We start from the raw sequence: 20,441 nt of genomic DNA, 5'->3' as shown, positions 1-20,441 counted from the left end.
GTGTGTGTGTGTGTGTGTGTGTGTGTGTGTGTGTGTGTGTGTGTGTGTTTCCAAGATTATGTAAGGTGGGTAATTTAAACATGTTTGTCGACTGATCACCAGATCAAATTTGACTTTGTAAATAGTTCAAATGGTCATTGTATTGCAACTTATTTATTTATGAAAAGCAGAGGTAATACCCATTCAGAGTATTAAAGGTACAAATACCTCACTCAGATTTTATTACATAGGCTCCAGTATTATTAGACGCTGATGTACATCAGCACTGATGGCAATAAATGAGGTACACTGACAATGTACAGTTTTTATGATTTATATGTATTTGTTTTACTCAATCATGTTGGTACAGAAATTAAGATATGACTATAAAAAAACTTACATTTATAGGTTGTTTCACATCTGGTCCCAGGATTTATTCTCTTATCTAAGATATATTGTGCTGAACTGAAAATTACTAATATTTTAGCATGCTGAGAAACCTTGTTTTAAACTGTTGGACTATTTGCTCATGCAGTTGTTCACAAAGTGGTGAACGTCGCCTCATCCTTTCTTGTGATTGACTGAGCCTCTCGTGGATGCTCCCTTTATACCTTTGACACATTTTTCAATTAAGCTGCTCACCAGCAGAATGCTCCAAACAGGTGTTTTTGAGCATTCCYCAACTTTCCCAGTCTTTTATTGTTACTGTTCCAGATATTAAATTCAAAATGAGTGAATATTTGCATTATTATTGTGCATGAGTATACTTCTCTGTGWGGTGACCATTCATTATCTGTTTGAATATTAAATATCTCGCCTCTGTAGTGTATTCAATTGAATATAGGTTGAAAAGGATTTACAAATCATCATGTTTTTGTTTATATTTTACACACTGTCCCGACTTTAGTGGGATTGGGGTTGCAGCTAGAAAGCTCTATAAAAGTCATCACATCCTGCCAAAACCTGATACTGTATTTAAGAGTTTCTTCAGGTATTTGCATCAAAGTAAGGCAGATGAAATGAAAACACTTTTGTGTTTGAAGAAAGACTCAGCGTGTTGTACAACTCCTCCTCGGGTGTCATACCTTCTGTGTAGTTCTATTATTTTCTCAGCAGTGATTCCTGCAGTTTAAGATGAGAACTGTAGCAGAGTTGATAAAAACACAATGAYAATAAACACTCTAAAAAGAAATTGCTAATTTGTGTGTGCGTTGCTCAGATTTGCTAAACGGCAAACCACAATGTATAATTTTTAGTCCCCTTGGTTTTATTTTACTTTTGCCACAGCTGAGACTTTTTGCATTCTAACAGTAAGATTGTTGTTTGTTTACAAACCGTATGAATGAAAGTCAGTAAGAGGTTATATTTTTCCTATTTCTAAGCAGTTGTAAATACCATTTTGTGAGAGTTTAACTAAGGGTTTAGTTAGTAAAAATGTGTTTTTTTTTTCATTATTGGCAAAGAACCAGTGGTTGTTGTGGTGTAATGTACTGAATTTTGTAAACTGAGAATCAACCCTTGTATTAAATCAAAACGTTTTGGTTATTAATGGGCTGAATTATATTGTGCTGTATCAGATTTTGCTAAATGTGTCAGATTGTTGGTGGTATGTTGAGGTATTTTTTTCCATAGAGGAATGAAGTTTACAGAAAGCAAAGCACAATGACAAAACAAAACCAACAAAAATAATCCTCAAACCCATAAACCACAAGTAATAATCTATTGGCCCTAACATATTAAAAGTACAGAAATAAASATTATTTTGTTTGCGCCTCTCCTATGCGTGTATTTGCATTAGTGCCATTGAGGCACAAATGCTGGCCACGGCCTAAGGGGATGGTCTTTCTCATCTATCTTCATCTGCTGTGCAGTAAACGCCTCTTCACTTATACAAGAACTCATTACTCACAATGGCAGCCATTTGAATCTTTTATCAGAGCGTTTTTTAATTGAACATTGGCAAATGTGCTCCCAACAAATGGGCCTCAGCAAGCCTGCAAGTGCTGTGTTTGTATGTGTGAGAGAAGATGAGTGTCTTTCTGTCTGCACGTGTGTGTGTGTGTGTGTGTGTGTGTGTGTGTGTGTGTGTGTGTGTGTGTGTGTGTGTGTGNGTGTGTGTGTGTGTGTGTGTGTGTGTGTGTGTGTGTGTGTGTGTGTGTGTGGCTGAAAGATTCCTCAGCTCTGTAACCAACTGGTTCTGAAAACTGTACGTATCAGAAACCAGCCCACATGGGAGAGCAAGCTGTCTGTGGAGGCTTGGTATGATTCACTCACAAGGGTTTAGGAGACAAAATGTTAACATTCTGTTTATTGTGCATGAGTATACTTCTCTGAAAGTGGCCAACATTTTGTTCTCCCTCAGCAGTTTTTGAATTCATTCAAGTTTACACTGCTTGTTTATGGTGGAGAACAAAGCCGCAGGGCTTGGAAATATCAAACACCTGAAAAAAATAAAATCACTCCAGATGAGCTGCTGTTTTGTCTTTCATTTGAAACATCTGCTGAGTTTCTCTTTTCTGTTTTATCAGTACAAAATATTGCAAACACAATTTAATTTCACTGTTATTTTTATAGAACCACTCCTTTAACTTCACTCTGCATTTAAAGTTATTATTAGGGTCCCTTATTACTATTTTGCCTGTATCTTTTCATTTCCATCTCAGTTTTCAAGTTACTCCTGTAGGCTCAAAAAAAAAACGTAAAACATTAAATCCGCAGCTCCTTTGGAGATCATGCATCATACAGTGAGAACTTAGACCCCCAAAATATGAGCACACACAGCTGTGAAATTTTAACAAACTCCATCTCTCTTTGGACCTCAGCATATTTCAAAGTACTAAGATAAAAAGTTTAGATGAGTCATGAAAAATTTGACTTTGTGCAATTGAATTGATATATTCATTTGTTTAATGGCKTTTAAACAAGTTTAAGGTTTTTTGAAGATTTTACCACAAAGTGTTAAAGAATGATGACATCACACACACCGACCTTTGAGCTTTTTTTAACTTTACAGTTTCTTAAAAATTACTTTTATTTCCACAAACGTAAACATTTTTTATACAGTTTATACATCAAAATACAGGTATTTTTGTCTTGCCTTTCACCTCTACAGGGCTTTATGGTTTTTCCTTCAAATCCCCACGAGAGCAGAGCGTGTACACATTTAAACTCTCAATAGCCATGTTTCCATCCAAGTTTTTTATGCACATTTTCAAGTATCGCATCAGAAAAAGTGGATGGAAATGGCAAAATTTGAAAAAAAAGAAAGAAAACTTCCTCAATTTTGCAAAACTGTTTTTATGCTCACTTGAGGTGATTTTTGGATTTTCTGAAAAAGAGTTATTGCGCAAAAGGGGAGATGGAAACACGTTTGCCAAATAAATGCTGACGTGGCAAACATTTACCTCACATGAYTGATCAGCTGTTTCTTCTGTCAGAGTCTTCCCAAATATTCCCATAAGAATTTTATTTCTTTCTCTACATCTTAAGACTGTATGTAACATTACCAATACTAGTTACTTTGATTCATTTCTTTTCTTCTTTTTTTCTTATTTTTTTGCAGCATGTTAAAAGTTAGCTAAAAATTCACATTACAGTTGGATGGAAATATGGCTATTCTCATTTTGTGTGGGCTCAGATTTTTCTTTACAAGAGTTTTTATAAAGCTGTAGACATAAAAAATGGCCAGAAGCTTCTGTCAGAAATGTTTTCTATATTACTTTTATCTTCTCAGACTTACTTTCTAGTCTGCATTACTGTCTGCCTAACTAATCAAAAGTCCTGCCGGGGAGTGACAGACACAGGTCTGTGGCTACCTGTGATTCTGAGCCGCATCAACAAAACATCAGTATTTTGTCAGCTTWGATTTCTACTAAAGTCAGTCCCTAAGTACAACTGAGCTCAGTGGAGGAACATCAAYGTATGTTAGTATTTTAAGCACATTTCTCTCAAAATGTTCAAGCTTTGTCCTAAAACCCTCAGTTCCCTTAGCTTTAAAACAATTGTTTAAACTTAAAAAGACAATGACATGAGTGCACACATGGTGTAGTTAAGCTGGAGTTCAGTTTCCTCAAACAGGGTCAAAGCTTGATCACCACTGAGCCGAAATGCTGCAGGGTCGTCACTAAATTTAAAGGATATCTTATTCTGCACATCCTGTTCTCTGACCCTATTGCACACTGTTTTAATAAATACTGCCTGTATGTGTGAATCACAAGGCCAGCAGATGTATTAAATAAAATAATCTTCATTTTGAATGATTTTTAATATTCTGCATTCAAAGTCAACTCAAGCTGTGAGCGTTGCATTTCCTACACACTTCTGGTGGCTCCAGTGGTGCTTATTTTAGTCCTGCTCCGGGACATGTGGCATTGTGCTGCCAGTGTGTGTGGCTGTGTATGTGTGTGCAATGGTCGCACACACCGACACAGACAAAATCCTGTTTAATTCTATATACTAATCTTGGAATATCCRACCGCCATTTTCCTCTCAGTCCATACCAAGCGTTTCCCTAAAACTGATGGAAAGCTCCRTTTGTTGAGAAACCGAGGTTCTGATTAATTTAACACCATCATAAAACCTCCACTGTAAGAGCTGTGATAAATGTACATGTAAGCAACATTTGTGTTGAAATTAAGATATACTTCTCTGCACACAGCATGCAAACTTACTAGAAATAGCCGCCTGTGTACAAAAGCATGCCCACTAAAAATTTCTATCAGGACTGAACACACGGGGAGTTTAATGGGGATCTCCCATCTCTTGTCTTCCACTATTAGAGAGCTGAGGGAGGTTGTTGTCTGAATGGCACCGACAGACTGAGGAAGTCATCCTCTGCAGGGATTGTGGCAGACTTTAGTCATGTTCTGGCTCTAATTGCACATTGTGGAGAAAGCTAAGCTTCTTTTCTGAATTCAGCTGTCGTCTCAGCTAAATGACTGCTCAGTAAAAGCAAACAGTAAAGACCCACAGAGAAATAAAACCTCAAACGTAAACTGTCAGCTTACATTTTCTATACGTACAAGCAAGTTTACATTTTAATTATAATGATTATTTATATAAAGGTTGGAAACAGGCTTGAGCTTAACAAAATGGGCATTCTCTGTCACTTAGACTGTATGGTTCGTTACAGTTTTTATGCAAAAGTTGTTGGTTTGACAACGATCAGCTATTTTGTCACATTGATGTCACACATTTTTATTTATCACAATATGACCATCTGATACTGGCAGCATGGTTCAGTGCTGTTTATAATTTCTTTTTATTTATTTGAAAATGCATTATTTGAGCTTGTCCTTCAGTGAAAACCTAGAGAGAAAATTCATGTTGAAAGCAAATAAATTAAAAATAACCAAAAACACATAAATATGTTTACCAGTGAAATGGTTTAAAATTGATTAACGAAGACTGGTTTTTTTAAAGGGGCTGAAAATGAAATGTTTCTTCGTTCTTTGTCTGAGCTGCTTTTAGTGTTCCTCAAACCAAAAATGATCAAAACAAGAAAGAATTTGTGACTTTTGATGCAATGATGGATCCTTTTTGGGTTTTTCAGAGTGAAAAGCAAATTTTCAACCAAAAGTCAGAGTTAGAATTCTGAAATAAATTAAGAATTACACATTGGTGAAGTTATAAAAACTATAAATWTGTTAGTTTTCCTGGCTTGTTAGCATGAATTTACTTAAACTGTGTGTTTGCCCAGGTAGAACCTCACACCAACAGGCAAGAAAGACTAACATTAGATATAAACTTTGTCAGAATAAACTCTATAAAGCATTTTATATTAGCGATGAGATAACTGGCTCTTTGAAGGGATCCGGATCTTGATGATCCATTTGTTTCATAGAGCCGTTCAAAGGAGCCGTTCGATTTTGAACGAGTTACGTCATCATGTACTTGATGGTTTCGTTATGTTACGTGGGCGGAGCCATGTGTTTTGTCAAGCGGAACCCCCACCACAACCCCTTCCCACCTCTAAACTGCTGTACTCCACCGCTCTGCTTGTTATGCGTGAAAAACTGAAGGGGAGAGTTTGTCTCTGTGATTAAGGAGCAAAAAATAAAGCTATCAGGAGGAGTAACGGCACTTTACTGTCTGCAACTTGGTTCCTATTGTTCATTGGAAGGAGGCGTTTAAAAGATTTGGATCATTTGCAAACATCACACTTTATTTTGTGTCATGTACTTKTTTAATATTTTACTTGTAAAAATCTGCTAAACAGACATTTGACCTTTTAAACATTATTGTTTATATGAAAGTACACCTTATTTTCTCACCATTTGGATTAATTAGCTTGAAGCCGTTTCCTGCTGACAAATGTATTTTGTGATATCTTTGAGATAATCTCTGTAAGCCTCCCTTTTGGTTCATGCAAACCTGCACATACACATTTTAAAATCACACTTAAATACTTGAATGCTTTCCTTATTTTTGCCCAGTTTCCATGATCTCTCAGGAACAGTGCTTTCCTCACAACCCACAGCAGCGGTTCTTAGCTTTTTTTTTTTCTTTTGCCCCCTCTCCCCAGGAGACTGAGATCAGCACCAGAAGGAAGGAGTGTGAAGCACTCGAGGCAGAGGTGAAGAAAAAGAATCAAACATGTCAGACTTTGGTAAGTGCTCCAAGAATATCCCCTGACCATGAATGAAAGGATGAAGCCTAAAATTGATTTCTACCTGAAAGCATTGCTCCCGCTGTCATCACACCCATCAGTCCCTCGAGGAAACGAGTTGCAGTGATAGCTGGGTTCTCACAATGAAAACATAATTACAGAAAAATCACAACAACTGAATGTGGGGAGATACATTTGAGACTGAGAAACATACTATGCAGCTATATAAACTTGGTGAGTGGATGGAAAAGCAATTGTCACAATATTGGTTTTGTTTGTGGACACAAGAAATCGAGGTGCTCTGTACAACACTGCCTTTAGAAATCCAACGATACACGACGATATGTGTGTTTGATAACCCCTGGAAAAGGTCAAAGTTACACGACGACGYACATACATTTTCACTTGTGAAATCTTGAAGGACGTTTTCTCACAGTGCCCCAGAAATGTCATTCTGCCAGCTGGAGTGGCCTTTACTTTAAAAAATGGTACAAAGGAGGGGGAAAAACATGAAACAGTGGAATGGCACAAGAAAGAAAAATGGATTTTGTCTTGGAGTTTTGGTTATTTTATTTTATTTTAGCTTCAATCTTTGGGTCAGCAGCACTAAGCGTTTGACTTAGCTATTTCTCACCGCAGTTTTAGGAGGTCAACTGGCTGGGTGACAATTGTTCATGTGGGGAAAAAAATCCAAAATAGATGGGCAGTTTCTCAGAATACATGATTTTTAGTTAGTTAGTTATAAACTTTATTCATTTCATAAAACAAAATTCTATGTACAATTAAAAAGAAAATACAAATAAAATGAAATGAAAGATGGCAGAGAGAAGAAAAAATCTTATAATATCTGCCCCTTTCTTCTCAAATATCAATTAAACTATGAGGATCTTCAGTTAACAAAACAAAACATTGAAACTTTCTAGAACAGCAAAGTGAATGTCTTCATATTAAACAATTTCATATTTTTTAACAGTCTTCTTGCAGCCCCTAATGCAAGACAAATGACAATATCAGACTGTATTGTATTAAACAAGTCTTCATCTAGTTTTCTTCTTCTGCTTCTCACAGTCTTCTTTGTCTGCTGAGAATTTTACACCAATTTTTGAACGAGCGTATGATTATTGCACRTGCATTATCGCACACTGTCCCATTGGTCACATAATCTTGGCCTACCGCCTAGCTGATCACGAAGGAGTCTGTTGGAGTCTTGCAGACAAGTAAAGATGACAAAGTACACATCACACGGGCCTCGTGGTTGAGCAGACTGTCAAATATAAATGGCACTTGAGTCTGAAAGGGAACAAGATCTTAACGTTCGTCTCTTCTATTAATCCTCGGTGAGGTTTGGGTTGAAAAGCTGAAACGGGCTTGAAAGAGAAGCAGACACAAAGTAATGCAGTTGGGATTTTTTTCTATTCCTTGTGAAATGTAGGAGCCGTAGGGTTTCAGTAGGAATTTAAATGGGACTGTTTGGTCCTACATCATTTCATTTCATCTACTCATGCCCCGAGCCCTTTAGATGTGCTGCCTTTGTGTGTGGCTCTCTGTGGCCCAAATAAATCCTCCATTAGGATTGTTTTCTTTACTGCCCTCCCCTGACCTCCTCTGCTCGCAGCCGTGTTCTTCTCTTCACCCATTATCGGCCCGCTAAGTCCAGGGAGAAGCTACCCCAAGGACAAAGTGCCCCCTGTGTGGTGAGCGGGAGTGACGGGCCGGTTTCCACAGACCACGGCGGGGCTCCTGTGCCCCTCTGTGCCCAGCTCAGAAAATAGAGCTGTAACACAGACAGGCCCAGTGAACGAGACTGTGAAGGGTTGGCAAGCTGACAGTACTGTCGCTAGCTGTTTGGTCTGAACTGACTTATCTTTCTCCTCCTTTAGTTGGAGAAAATGGTGTACATATGGAGTCTATTTCACAAAGAACTAACAGCTTAGATCAATACGGACTAACTTTTCTGTTTGAGTGCTGGGAATCCAGACTTTTTAACGCCTCCTTGTGATGAAGTTCAGCTGTCGTGTGTGTAGAAACACACAGAGGGAGTTGCATGAATAAGAGTGAACACTGTCACCGCCATCTGGCACCTCCACCTTCCTGGTTATCAGATGTTTAACTACAGACCATCAGCCTCCGCTCTCATTTAAAGCTTGCTACCATGGAGATGAACATTAGCTCTGGCAGCACGGCTTAAATATGTATCAGTGTTAATCGAAGATCAATACTGGGGCTGACAGCAGATGGACTCAACAGGACCTGGTCTGTGAGGCTCTCCCATAGATCACATCAAACACATGCCTCTGCAGCCAGCTCAGCTTCCCATGCAAACTGGTTTCTGTAGATGCCTTCTGTCAGAAGCATTGCTCCTATCTGTCATGGCTTTGTGCAGAAGAAAAAACATGTTGCAAAGTACATTTGTAAATGGACAAGTATTCTACTTTATTTAATCCATGTTTGAGCACTCCATCCATCCATGCATCCATACATCCATCCATCCATCCATCCATCCATCCATCCATTTTCTTCTGCCTATCCGGGGTCGGGTCGCGGGGGCAGCAGCTTCAGAAGGGAGGCCCGACCTCCCTCTCCCCAGCCACTTCTTCCAGCTCCTCCGGGGGAACTCCAAGGCGTTCCCAGGCCAGCCGAGAGAAATAGTCCCTCTAGCGTGTCCTGGGTCTTCCTCTGGGCCTCCTCCCAGTGGGATGTGCCCGGAATACCTCACCAGGGAGGCGTCCAGGAGGCATCCTTACCAGATGCCCGAGCCACCTCAACTGGCTCCTCTAGACGTGGAGGAGCAGCGGCTCTACTCTGAGTCCCTCCCGGATGACCGAGCTTCTCACCCTATCTCTAAAGGAGAGTCCAGCCACCCTGCAGTTTGAGCACTCAGGCCACTTAAAAAAAGACACAGGCAAATGGGCAAAAATACAAAAAACATACCAAAACAACCCTCCACTGAGGCTTTGTGGATAATTTTAACCCAAGGGCAGCAGGAGGGATAAAACTGCTTCAGCTTTCTGTTGATATTTAGGCCGGACAGTGAGCATTGTGTCAAATGTTTGTGATGTTTCTTCAGATTGCCTATGCAACACTGACAACTGCTATGAGGTTCTGAAGGGATCTGGTCTTTAGGAAATCAATAAAAAATGGCAAATATGTAGTTATGGGAAGAAGAAAAAACACCCTCTTTCAATTCTAAGGTATTAAATATCAGAGTACGTCAGGGCTATTCAACTAAATTGCTCCGGGGGCCACAGTTACTGCAGGCCAACAGCTGAGGGGCCGAACATCCAGCAATTAAAGTCATTATGTAAATAAACCACGTATTACAAAGACCTGTTACCTTTGAAATAGTTTATTTTGCTGCATTTAATCATGAATACAACATACAGAACCATATGTAATAAAAGTAGTGATAATAAAACAAAAACAAAAATAACATATGCCTCTTATTTACCACAAATAACACTTTGACATCTCTGACTTGCCAAATTTTTAAACCAATTTTATTTTCACTTTCATAGTTTAATTTTCAACTGCTTGTAGTTTTAACTGTCTTGAGTGTTTATAGACAGGGTTTTTACCAGCTTGTAGCCAAGATTCTGATGTTTCTGTAGACACCAAACATGTCAGTGTTTAAATAAAAGAACTTAGAGTAATTAAAGTAGAAAACCGGGGCTTTGGGCTTAAGAGATGAATGAACCAATCGGCGGGCCGAACTGTGGCCACTCCGGCCCGCTGGCCGCCAGTTGAATAGCCCTGGTGTACAACAAAAAAACTGTTTAAATCGAACCTCAAGTGCACAAAAGACAGCAAAAGACCTAATAAATTAACCATGTCAGTATTTAAGAAACATAAGTGAAGCCAAAATGGGAAAAATAACGCTGTGAAAAAGTAAGTTAACCATTTTATACTTTCATTTTAGAGGATAAGTAGCAGACAGGTGGTGCAAATCAAATGCATTTGATTAGTTGATCAATATCAGTGTGACTACTGCTATAAAAGTAGGAGTTTTGTCAGTTTGTTGCTCTGGTGCATACAGATGTGTGTTAACACAATGCTAAGAAGGGAAGACATCAGCAATGATCTTTAAAAGAGTAGATCATTTCCAGACATGTTGGAGTTCATCTCTCTACAATAAAAAATAATATTCACTCGTTAAAAGCCTTTAAAACTGCTGCCAATCTGCTCAGATGTGGATGAAAGAGCAAATTCACCCAGATGTCAGACTGTGCAATGCTTTTAGAAATGACAACAACAACAAAAAAGTTATGAGATTAGGTTAAAGTTCATGGAAAAACCATTTAGAAAAGCGTGGCTTGTGTGAAAGGGCTGCCAGGAAAACACATCCTTTTTTTAAAGGATTGTTGCATCTTGATCTCCTGTAGATTCATCTGATGAAACCACAGAACACCTGGACACCTGAGACCAAAGTAGAGATACTGTATGTGGCAGTAACACACAGTGAAAATCTAACAGCATATCAGTACATACGCTTCACATCATCAGTCAAACAAGGATGACTAGATTGGGCGTGTTTTACAGTTAAAGGACCGAGCACCTTCCAGTCATTGAGTCAACTAGAAACTTCTCTGTAGACCAAAGTATTGTAGAATCATATGTGAAGCCATCTGCATACATGTCAAATTGTACAGGTTGTCCGTAAATGGCACTGATTTCACCCCATTTTGCAGTTATAAGGACGTATAGGGCAATCTCACGGATTTTGTCTAAAACTCTGCTTCAGATTTATTTTACGTCTCAGAGCCTGTAGGACGTAATTTAAAAAAAAAAACAATAGAAAAGTACAGTGGAACTGCTGTGATTTAGTCTGAATTTCTCTTTATTGTAACTTCACAAGCCCCTCTTTCACCCCGGTTCTGAGGTGTGTCTTTGATCAACTCGTTTTGAGGCTGTCTCTTTAAATCTAAATAAGGTGCTTCACTCCACACCCCTCCCTCCGGCTTCCAGAGCAGTCCACTCCAGTTTGATAGAGATGGGTTTAAGACTATATAATGGCACAGAAACCTTTTACTTACAAATTTATTAAAAATTGTCAACAACAGAAGACTTGTCCATCCAGCCTTACATGTTGGAGCCAGAGTCTGACCCAGAGCCAGAGGAGAATGGAGACAACTAAAGACCTTATTTTGATGTTATAGATCAGAAAATGTCATTGAAGTTAGAGAAAACTGAACAAGTTTATAAAAAGACACAAACAGAATAAAGATAACACAGGGAGAGACTAAATTCAGACTCCAAGTACACAACAAAATGCCTTTAATAGCTAAATAAGTGGATTTTGCATGATATGTCCAGGTAGTTGTAGAAAGAGAGATTGGAAAGAGGAATGTGGCAAAATACCTCCACAATGATGTAAGTTTGTTTGTCATGCAGAAAAGATTAATCCTGCTAAAAAAGGGTCCCTTAGTTTTCCCACTAACAGCTTTTCCATTTAAGCTGTTTTTATTAAAGTATAATGCTGGAAAATCTGTTGTGTGTTTTTTTTTTGTCACCTGATGTTAGATTTAAATAACTTTAGAACCTGGTAAAGGCCAAATCATTTTTATTGTGTCTTTTTGTGTAAAATCTTAGAATAATAAAACAAAAAGTGGATGATCGTGTTTGAAAGAAAAGCAGCTCAGACAACACAGTGTTCCGATGGTTAAATGTCTTTTAGTGACATGTTACTCATCATTCTGGTCTGAAAATGTTCTTTAAACTAACTACGTAACCACTTAGTGGTATTAATAGTGAAAGGTCATCAGTGGACAAATAAAGCAGATGACTGTTCCTTTGCTTACCACTTTGACGCAAATAGTTTTGGTCGAAGACAAGAAATCCAAACAAATCAAGAACACGACAGCTGGCTGTCATCCTTACTGGCAGAAACTGGAGCTATCACCCACCCTGGACTGTCTGGTGAACAGAAAGTAAGTGGGTGAAATGTTTGCATTGCTCATGAGTTAAATGACAGGGTTGATTCATCTGTCAGGCTCTTCAGATTTAAACACACTGCTGTGTCAGAGCGGACTGACTCACACAATGATGGACAAAATGCACATTGAGAGAAGGAGCAGCCTGCGACTCAGATGTTTTACCCCTTATTGTGTCAGGTTGTTTTTGTGTTATTTTTTATTCCAGTAGGGCATCATGCATGAAACTGCTGTCCAATCTAAAAACAAAAAAACAAACATGCAGTCTGATTTTTCTTTGTCTTTTTTTGTCAGTTGTAGCAGTAATTTGTCAGCTCAGCAGATTCTCCGTTTTGTTTTATTTAAACTCACCATTCTCTGTTTTGCACAATTGAAATGAACATTAGCGCTGGTATTCAAGCAAATCTGGCCTCAGCAGAAAATCCTCGGTTTTCTGCTGAATAATGCTGAAGGCAGCTCGATGTAGGCCACAGCGTTTGAATTTGTTTCGTCGCCGGGCTTCACACTCGCTCTCTCCTCACCGACGTGTCTTTGCCAGGAGATTACGACTTCCACTGATCTGTTTACAGCGTTAACACCACGACAATACAGGACAAAGACACGGCTGATTGTGCTCAAGACACTTTTGTCTGCACCGATACGTGTGTGTACTGTCACGTCCGGAACCTGGAGGAAAGGATTCTGAATGAGAATTACAATCATGAATGAACGAGTAAAACAAAACAAGCTTGATTTTTTTTCTTCTTTCCTTCGGTTTCACTCACTTTTTGTCCTTCAGAACGAATACCTGGAGGGGTTAGCCAACTCCTATCTGCTCTGAGTTGAAGGATCAATGAATATTAATGGGAATGCCACTGAAAATATAAAGCTTGTACCGGAAGCGATAAAATTGACAGGACGCAACGGATGCAGGTTTAAGAGTGTTTTACTGTTGCAGAAAGGAGGGAAGGAAAAAGCAGCTGAACTCAGATGTGACTGGTGTTGTCTTCAGGCTGTTGTTTACTTGCTGCTGCTTGTCCTTGACAGCGTTTCTCCTCCACAACGTGCCTCTGTGTGCTTCCTTCATGCAGTTCAGTTAGTGCCGATCAGAACTTATCATTAGTTATGGTGTGCAGTTGCGGGCACACCAGAAGCATTAAAGGGACAATATTATGTGTTTCTCAGGCATATATTTAAATACTATACCATAATAAAGTATCTATGTCACCTTTAGTTGTTATTAAAATGCAGTTTTTATGTTTAAATAGAAAATAAACTTATCTTCTCATCACTTCCTCTTCCAAATACCTTGAAATTGGCCTCTGTCTCTTTAAGAACCACCTTCGCTTCTGTCTCACCCATTTCGGTGCTGGGGGGTCGGGGGCTGCCATGATGCAGTTCACTTGGCATCTGAAAATACATTTCCTCAAAGGTATTTTTAATCTGAAAAGAGCTTCACTGAGTGAGAACTAATGTTAGGAGTTCAGCAGATAGTTAGGTTTCACTTTCACTTTCACTCGAGAGCCTGCAGGAGTCATGGGCAGGGTGTGTGGGGTAGGGGGCGGGGTGCGCTCTGCCATGAGGGATTTCGGCTTAAAGACACGTCCCAGGGACGTTTCTGGTCCCCACCTGTCATTTTGCTCCTCAGCAYRGCTTCCTAAAAACWCTGCAGGATTTCTCAAACATGCATGAATGAGTCAGAGCAAGGCTTTGGGCATGTTTTTATATGAGAGTATAACATTATAACATGATATAAAACTCAAAAAATTGATTTTAAATGATATTGCCCCTTTAACAWTTTAACTGAAGAGAAAGTTTTAAGCTTATATGCTGTAATAAATAACATGTATACAACTCTATGGTAGGCTTTACTAAATAAATGTAGCAGACAGGTTTAGGATAATGGAGATCTTTCAGAACATCCCTAAGAGGCGTCATCTAAATGTTTCCTTTTCCGTGTACACATGTGTTGTTGCTCGCATGTTTTTCTGCTTTATGTTTACTTTGAACTGTAAGTCCACTCTGAGAYGTCCTTCATAAGTAAAACATAAAGGGAGGGAGAGCAGACTCCCCATCACGGGCCATTAAGAGGCAGAGTTTTACTGTAAATGTATCATGCATGAGACTGTGGGATTCTTTGCTCCCGAGGAGAGCGACCCTGCTGCTGGAGCTGAACTAAACTGGACCGCACAGAGAACGCTGCGAGTCGTTTCCATGACCCGCCTCACCACTGTTGACCCAACGGAGCCAAGTTCTCCTCTTCTGCCGCGGAGAGATTTAATCTTTTATTGTGTTTGCATGCGTGCCGCATTTTCATTTGATTGATCCTCAAACATGAAGCAGAGAAGACCCAAAATGTTTGCATCTATAACTGTGTGTTCAAGTCTAACATGTAGGCTACCGCTSTTCTTCCTCCGTTTTACTGTTTCAGTGTCTTTAATGGCAGCTTGTTTTCGCAACGCTGTCCGGAGCACAGCAGAGAACCTGAAGCAGTCTCCTCAGATGAATAATGCATGGGCTGTTGCTGACAACACGCTGGCTTTGAGTGCAGCGCTCTTGTCTAATCATGGTGACTTTTTTCGGCTCTAAACACTATTTTCTTTCTGACTCTTTTTTTTTCCCAGGAGAATGAGCTTCAAGGTTTCCTTCAGGAGAACAAGCACTTGAATCTTCAGTGGTTCAACAGCAGCCACAGAGCATCCGAGTATGAAAAGGTAAGAGGTGAGGAGGGTTTGAAGCTTAAATATAGCTTCCCAGAGTTGTTGACTTGGCTCAGTATTTCTTCTTCATAGATCACGGCCTCGCTGGCTTCACTTTGATGCAGTGCTGTTTTCTGGGTCACACGGCTTAGCCATGTTGGTGAAAGAAACTAGCTTTCAGTTCTATATATCTAAAAAAATCACCTACATCTTTCTGATTTGTGGCATGAAGTCAAAACAGATTAACCAACAGCAAGCCTCAGGTCTTTTTATAAATTGAGAGGCGATTTCCTCACTTGGCCTTTGGGGATCTACTTGCTGTTGGGGTTAAACAAGGTTTTATCAGGACATGAGTCACTCAAACTGACGGGTTTATAATCAGCACTCTGCAAGACGGACCAGATCTAAGCCTTCACAAATTTAAACGCAGATCTCCCCACTCATCATAGATTATCCCCCCCGAACCCAAAATCCAGTTTTGCTTGATCTGTCTACTTTAGCTTTGACAGTTGATTTTATGTCTGCGGGTAGGTTTCAGGATTTTGATTTGCTGGTGTTGTTCAAATCACCATCCTTGAAGAATCATTAGTCACTCAGTGCTGCTCTGAGGAACRGGCTTTAGCTCGACTACAGCTGCAGGAACAAGCAAACACACCAGCGATTAGGGGCCTTTTAAAGTGCTGACGGAAAATACTGCCCCCTTCAAGGTAGTACAAACAGACCGATCAAGAATGTCACGTTCTTCAGATATTGAAGYGACCGAAAAATAAATTTTGCTTGAAGAAATCCGAGTCAAGTGTTTTATGGCTTCTTTCAGTTGATGCACGGTGTTTGTTTGACAGTGAGGCATGAATAATTGATTCATGTTTTGGTTCACAGCAGTGAAAGTGAGTGAATTATATCACTGTTGCATTGTAATAATAATAAAATAAAATAAATATTCCACCAATAAAACACCTCTTCCTGTGCCTGACCTGTGACAGTTTGTTGTCACATCGTTTGTAATGCTTACCATAAAAAAAACCCAAACAATCAACAGTGGAAGACTTTATTAATGAGAAACTGCATTAGTACCTCAACAGCTATTAGTTTTAGGTTAAATTTACTACGTTTCTGTATTAAAACTGGTGATCATTTTGTTTTGAAACAATAATGAGAATAAATGATGTTTAGGTTCRTTAGAAGTCCCTGACAATTTGTCCACAGTAAAATGCATGCCAGCATAACTGACTCTGTTTCTGCGCAAGTGTGTGTCGAGATGAAACATTAAATGTCAGTTGTCGTCACTCAGGTGGAACGGTCTTGTGAGACAAATTCAGTTCAATTTGTTTTGTTTATATAGGGCAACACACAACAAGTCACTTCAGGGCACTACAGGAAGAAGTAATTCAGTTACAAGTAGTCAATTCATCCCAGTTATAATGTGATACAGTCAGGATCAGAATGTTACAAATTGCCAATGAGGGAAAAAGCAGATTGTGTCGAAACCCTTTATTGCTTTTTAAAGCAGGCAGGTTAGAYAAACTGCCCCTTTATATCAGACAGGCTTCAACTCTTGGTGTTTTTAAGTCTCACCTTAAAACACATCTGTACTCACTGACTTTAAAACGGCTTGAGAGTTTACATTTTTGTGTAATCTTAGTGGTTATATTTTATATATATTGTGTTTTTATATTTTTACTTGTTTTAACGCTCTGTTATGTTTGATACTTTCTTTTTACTGCTTTTTGTTTTGTGTGCAGCTCTTTAGCAGTGTTTAAATGTGCCATGTAGATACATTTGATTTCTTTTTATAGGATGAAATGAACTACAAAAATGGCAGCCATTGTAGTCCTGTGGTTTAAAACAGAGCTATAGAACCCACAAACTGGGTAAATCTCTGGTGTTCTGTTTGCTAACACCATCTCTGACCTCTGGGCTGAGACTTAGAAACAACCACAACAAAAAAAAATGATCTAAAGTAAAAACTGAAATATTTTAGAAAAAAACAGCCATGTTTGTGTTATTTACAGACGCCACCTTCTGTTTTTGTGAATCAAAGCATGAARAACCTAATAATACAGCACAGTTGTGTCTCTAACAAGATCTTTCTCATTGTTGTGAACTAAAGGATCTTTGTAAAGGAAAATTTGTTGTATAATTTTGATAAACTGATGTACACAGGCCACAGCTGTGAAGTGAWATGTTGTTGTTGTTGGTCTACAGTTTGTTCTGTAGTTCCTTCAGGAACACAATGAGTCAAACAAGACAGATTTTAATATGCAACAGAGTATTGGGTGGGCAGTGTTGCATCAGAAAGTTTCTGTGCATGGTGCAAACACGAGGGGGAAAAGGCAGACTAACGTACAAACACAAGAGGTTTCAATTTTTCTTGAAAGACTGATTTACAAATTTGTTGCGAGGAAGGGAAGTCAATTCAGAAGCTGTTAGGTGCAGTGTTTCATACTGAGAAAYGTTCAAAAGCGTTGTTTATTTACTCCCTGGGGGATCTTTCATCTCTGTGTGTGGAAGAACTTGGGCAGCAAATCTGAAATATGTTGTTYCCCAAACAAAACGTGTCATATAGAAAAGCGCAGTAAATGTGCACCAGGACCGTGCACTGAATGGTTCGTCGTGCCTACATTCTTCTCACTGTCAGGTACTGAACCTGTCTAACTTTTCTGCACTGTGGTGACACTGTATTATGATTTAAGGCGGGAGGAAAAGATGGGTATTTCAGGAAACTTCAAAGTGTGACCTAAAAAAATAAATACCTTTTCWTAATTTGGGCTGTTCTTTGACTTTCTGCACAGGTGAAGTCAGAGTATGCTCAGCTTAAAGAGGCCCTTGGTGTTGTGACGCAGGAGAGAGATTTAGCCCTTTGGGAGAGGAACCAGCTCCAAGTCAAACTGGAGAACTTAGAGCAGGTGCTCAAGGTAGGAAAACCAGATCCAAGTGTTTCCACTGTCCCTTGGTACTGTCTGCATCTCCAGTTCTAGTAGCCAATTTGTCCCTGGATTCTTACTCAGGTTTTTTTTTTGTGGAGCCTAGCCCTTTACCAGTTCTCTCCCCTCTCCTACCTGTGCTACACTGCCTCCTTCTGGTTCTGTACCGCTGAACTGTCTAATGTCCTCGACATGTCTGTTGCCTTCCAGTGCCGTGTTGGGAGGTCTGACCAGGAGCTGTGAAAGAACACGAGCTTGGAGCAGTCTGCCCTCTTTCCTTTTCCTTTTTCGCCCTTCTTATGTTGTCCAACCTCACTGGATCTGTTGCCACCTCCATTCCCCCTGCCCCCCTCTCCCCCTCTTCTAGATTTTGAAAGGTATCMCTGCTACGTCCACCTGTTGGGGAGCAGCCCTAGTTAGTCCCATTCTGAATGTTTTCTGTCCACCTCAGTGGCTGTGCTTAAATCTCCCTCTAATCGTGGGCTGCTTACCAGACATTCAAATGATCACGTGGCTATAAGACCAGAGCACTGTGGTATGTGGTTTATTTTTGCATGAGGCAGGATAAAATAAGTTTGGCTTTCTGATGACGGGAATGGGGAGGAAGAGGTAAAGAGAATGGGGCACCCTCCACGATGATAATGTCACCCACAAGTCTGATGACATTACCTATCATAGAACTAAAGTTTTTTTTTTCTGGCATGAAAATGTCATCTGCTTCCTTCACCATACAGTGTCTCAAATATTCACACGTAGTGGGAGCAGCGATGTGACTGGATGACACAGGCACACTGTGCAATGAAGAGCCTAGCATTCAGTCTGTTGTACTGTATGGCTTCTTTGGTTGTTTATGGATGATCACAGACAAGTGAGCACGCTGCAGAGTTTGCTCACCCTTTTAATGTAACATAAAACCTCATATTGATCATGCAAAGACAACATCCCCGAGGAGGGCTTTTTACAGAGTCCCATTAGCCGGACTTTTTAACAGGTGTTGTGTTACCTAAAGGGGGCAGCAAATTCCACTGTTGAAGAGTTTTGTATTTRTGTTCGGCAAAGCATCTCTAGTCCTCATCTGCTCCAAATTTATTCAGATTTTTTTTAGTTTTTTCTCCTGCAGATGAACTGACATAAACATCTTGTAAAGGGTTTAAATGTCACCACACTGTTAACTAGCCTCTGCGTGTTTGAAGTGTGCACAGCACCTTTGTGCTGTCTGAACAGTGACGTGAAGACTCGAGATGCGTGTTGTGTTGACGGAGTGCCGTTGGATTTTAGTAAACAGCAACTAACAGCAGCCCTCTCTTCGTCCTCCCCCCCTCTCCCCCTGCAATCTTTCCCCTCTGGCTCTCCATCCCTGCACCTTTTTGTGGACAGCATATGCGCGAGGCTGCGGAGCGAAGGCAGCAGCTAGAGTTGGAGCATGAGCAGGCCTTGGCTGTACTCACTGCGAAGCAGCAGGAGATTGACCTTCTTCAGAAGGTAAGGGAAATGTGATTGTGTAACCCTCACAGCACCTGAGATCTGCGCTTTCTTGTTTGTTACGGTTGTGTGGCCCATGTCCTGGGTCAAAGAGCATTTTGGTGGACAGCAGGGCTATTCTTACTGTGCAACAMATCAAAACACTATTATGGCATTTTTGCATTGTAAGGCCTGGCCTTATTCTACCCCAGCCCTGGTTGTGYTTGCTTTAAAYGGGACATATCATTCAAAATCCASTCTTTTAGCTGTTAAATTCATTTTGTTGTGTACTTGGAGTCTCTAAGAGTGCAGAAAAGTTGAATGTAGTTCCTCCTGGTGCTGCGTAGATATCTTTATATTCTGTTTGGGTCACATTTTTCAACCCAGTTTTCTGAACTATTACATAAAGTTTTTGTGGCGGAACAGACATAACAGGTATGGATATACTAACTGCAAATTCTTCATTCTCCTCTGGCTCTGGGTCAGACTCTGGCTCTAACATGTAAGGCTGGATGGACAAGTCTTCTGTTGTTGACATTTTTTAATTTATTTGTAAGTAAAAAGTTTCTGTGCCGCTATATTATTATTGTAAACCCATCTSTCAAACTGGAATGGACCAGTCTAGAAGCTGAAGGAGGGCGAGGTGTGATTTGCCTYATTTAGCTTTAAAGAGACAGCCTCAAAATGAGCTGATTTGAGACACGACTCAGGAAAGGGGTGAAAGAGGGGCTTGCGRATTTACAATAAATAATCCAGTCAAAAGCATTGCAGTTCTTTATATAGACTGCAAAGTAATAATTTAAATGTAAAAAAGAAGGATCTAAAAGCTTGATATGTCTCTTAAGCAGAGTGCTGCCTCAATGTG

The 20,441-nt window shown here is 39.8% G+C and overlaps 1 protein-coding gene across 1 annotated transcript in view; it reads left to right on the top strand.

Annotated features, from left to right (window-relative positions):
- rimbp2b (RIMS binding protein 2b) overlaps positions 1 to 20,441 on the top strand; it is a gene marked incomplete at its 3' end in the record, with an annotated part of 94,337 nt that overhangs the window by 57,268 nt on the left and 16,628 nt on the right. The window contains 4 exon segments of the mRNA XM_014023438.1: positions 6,503 to 6,586; positions 15,117 to 15,206; positions 17,984 to 18,106; positions 19,493 to 19,597. Coding sequence (XP_013878892.1) covers positions 6,503 to 6,586; positions 15,117 to 15,206; positions 17,984 to 18,106; positions 19,493 to 19,597 — 402 coding nt within the window.

The sequence above is a fragment of the Austrofundulus limnaeus genome, unplaced genomic scaffold (assembly GCF_001266775.1).
Source record: "Austrofundulus limnaeus strain Quisiro unplaced genomic scaffold, Austrofundulus_limnaeus-1.0 Scaffold369, whole genome shotgun sequence".
Taxonomy (NCBI): Eukaryota; Metazoa; Chordata; class Actinopteri; order Cyprinodontiformes; family Rivulidae; genus Austrofundulus; species Austrofundulus limnaeus.
The sequence above is the reverse complement of the archived record's forward strand: the minus strand, read 5'-3'. Positions and strand labels throughout refer to the sequence as shown.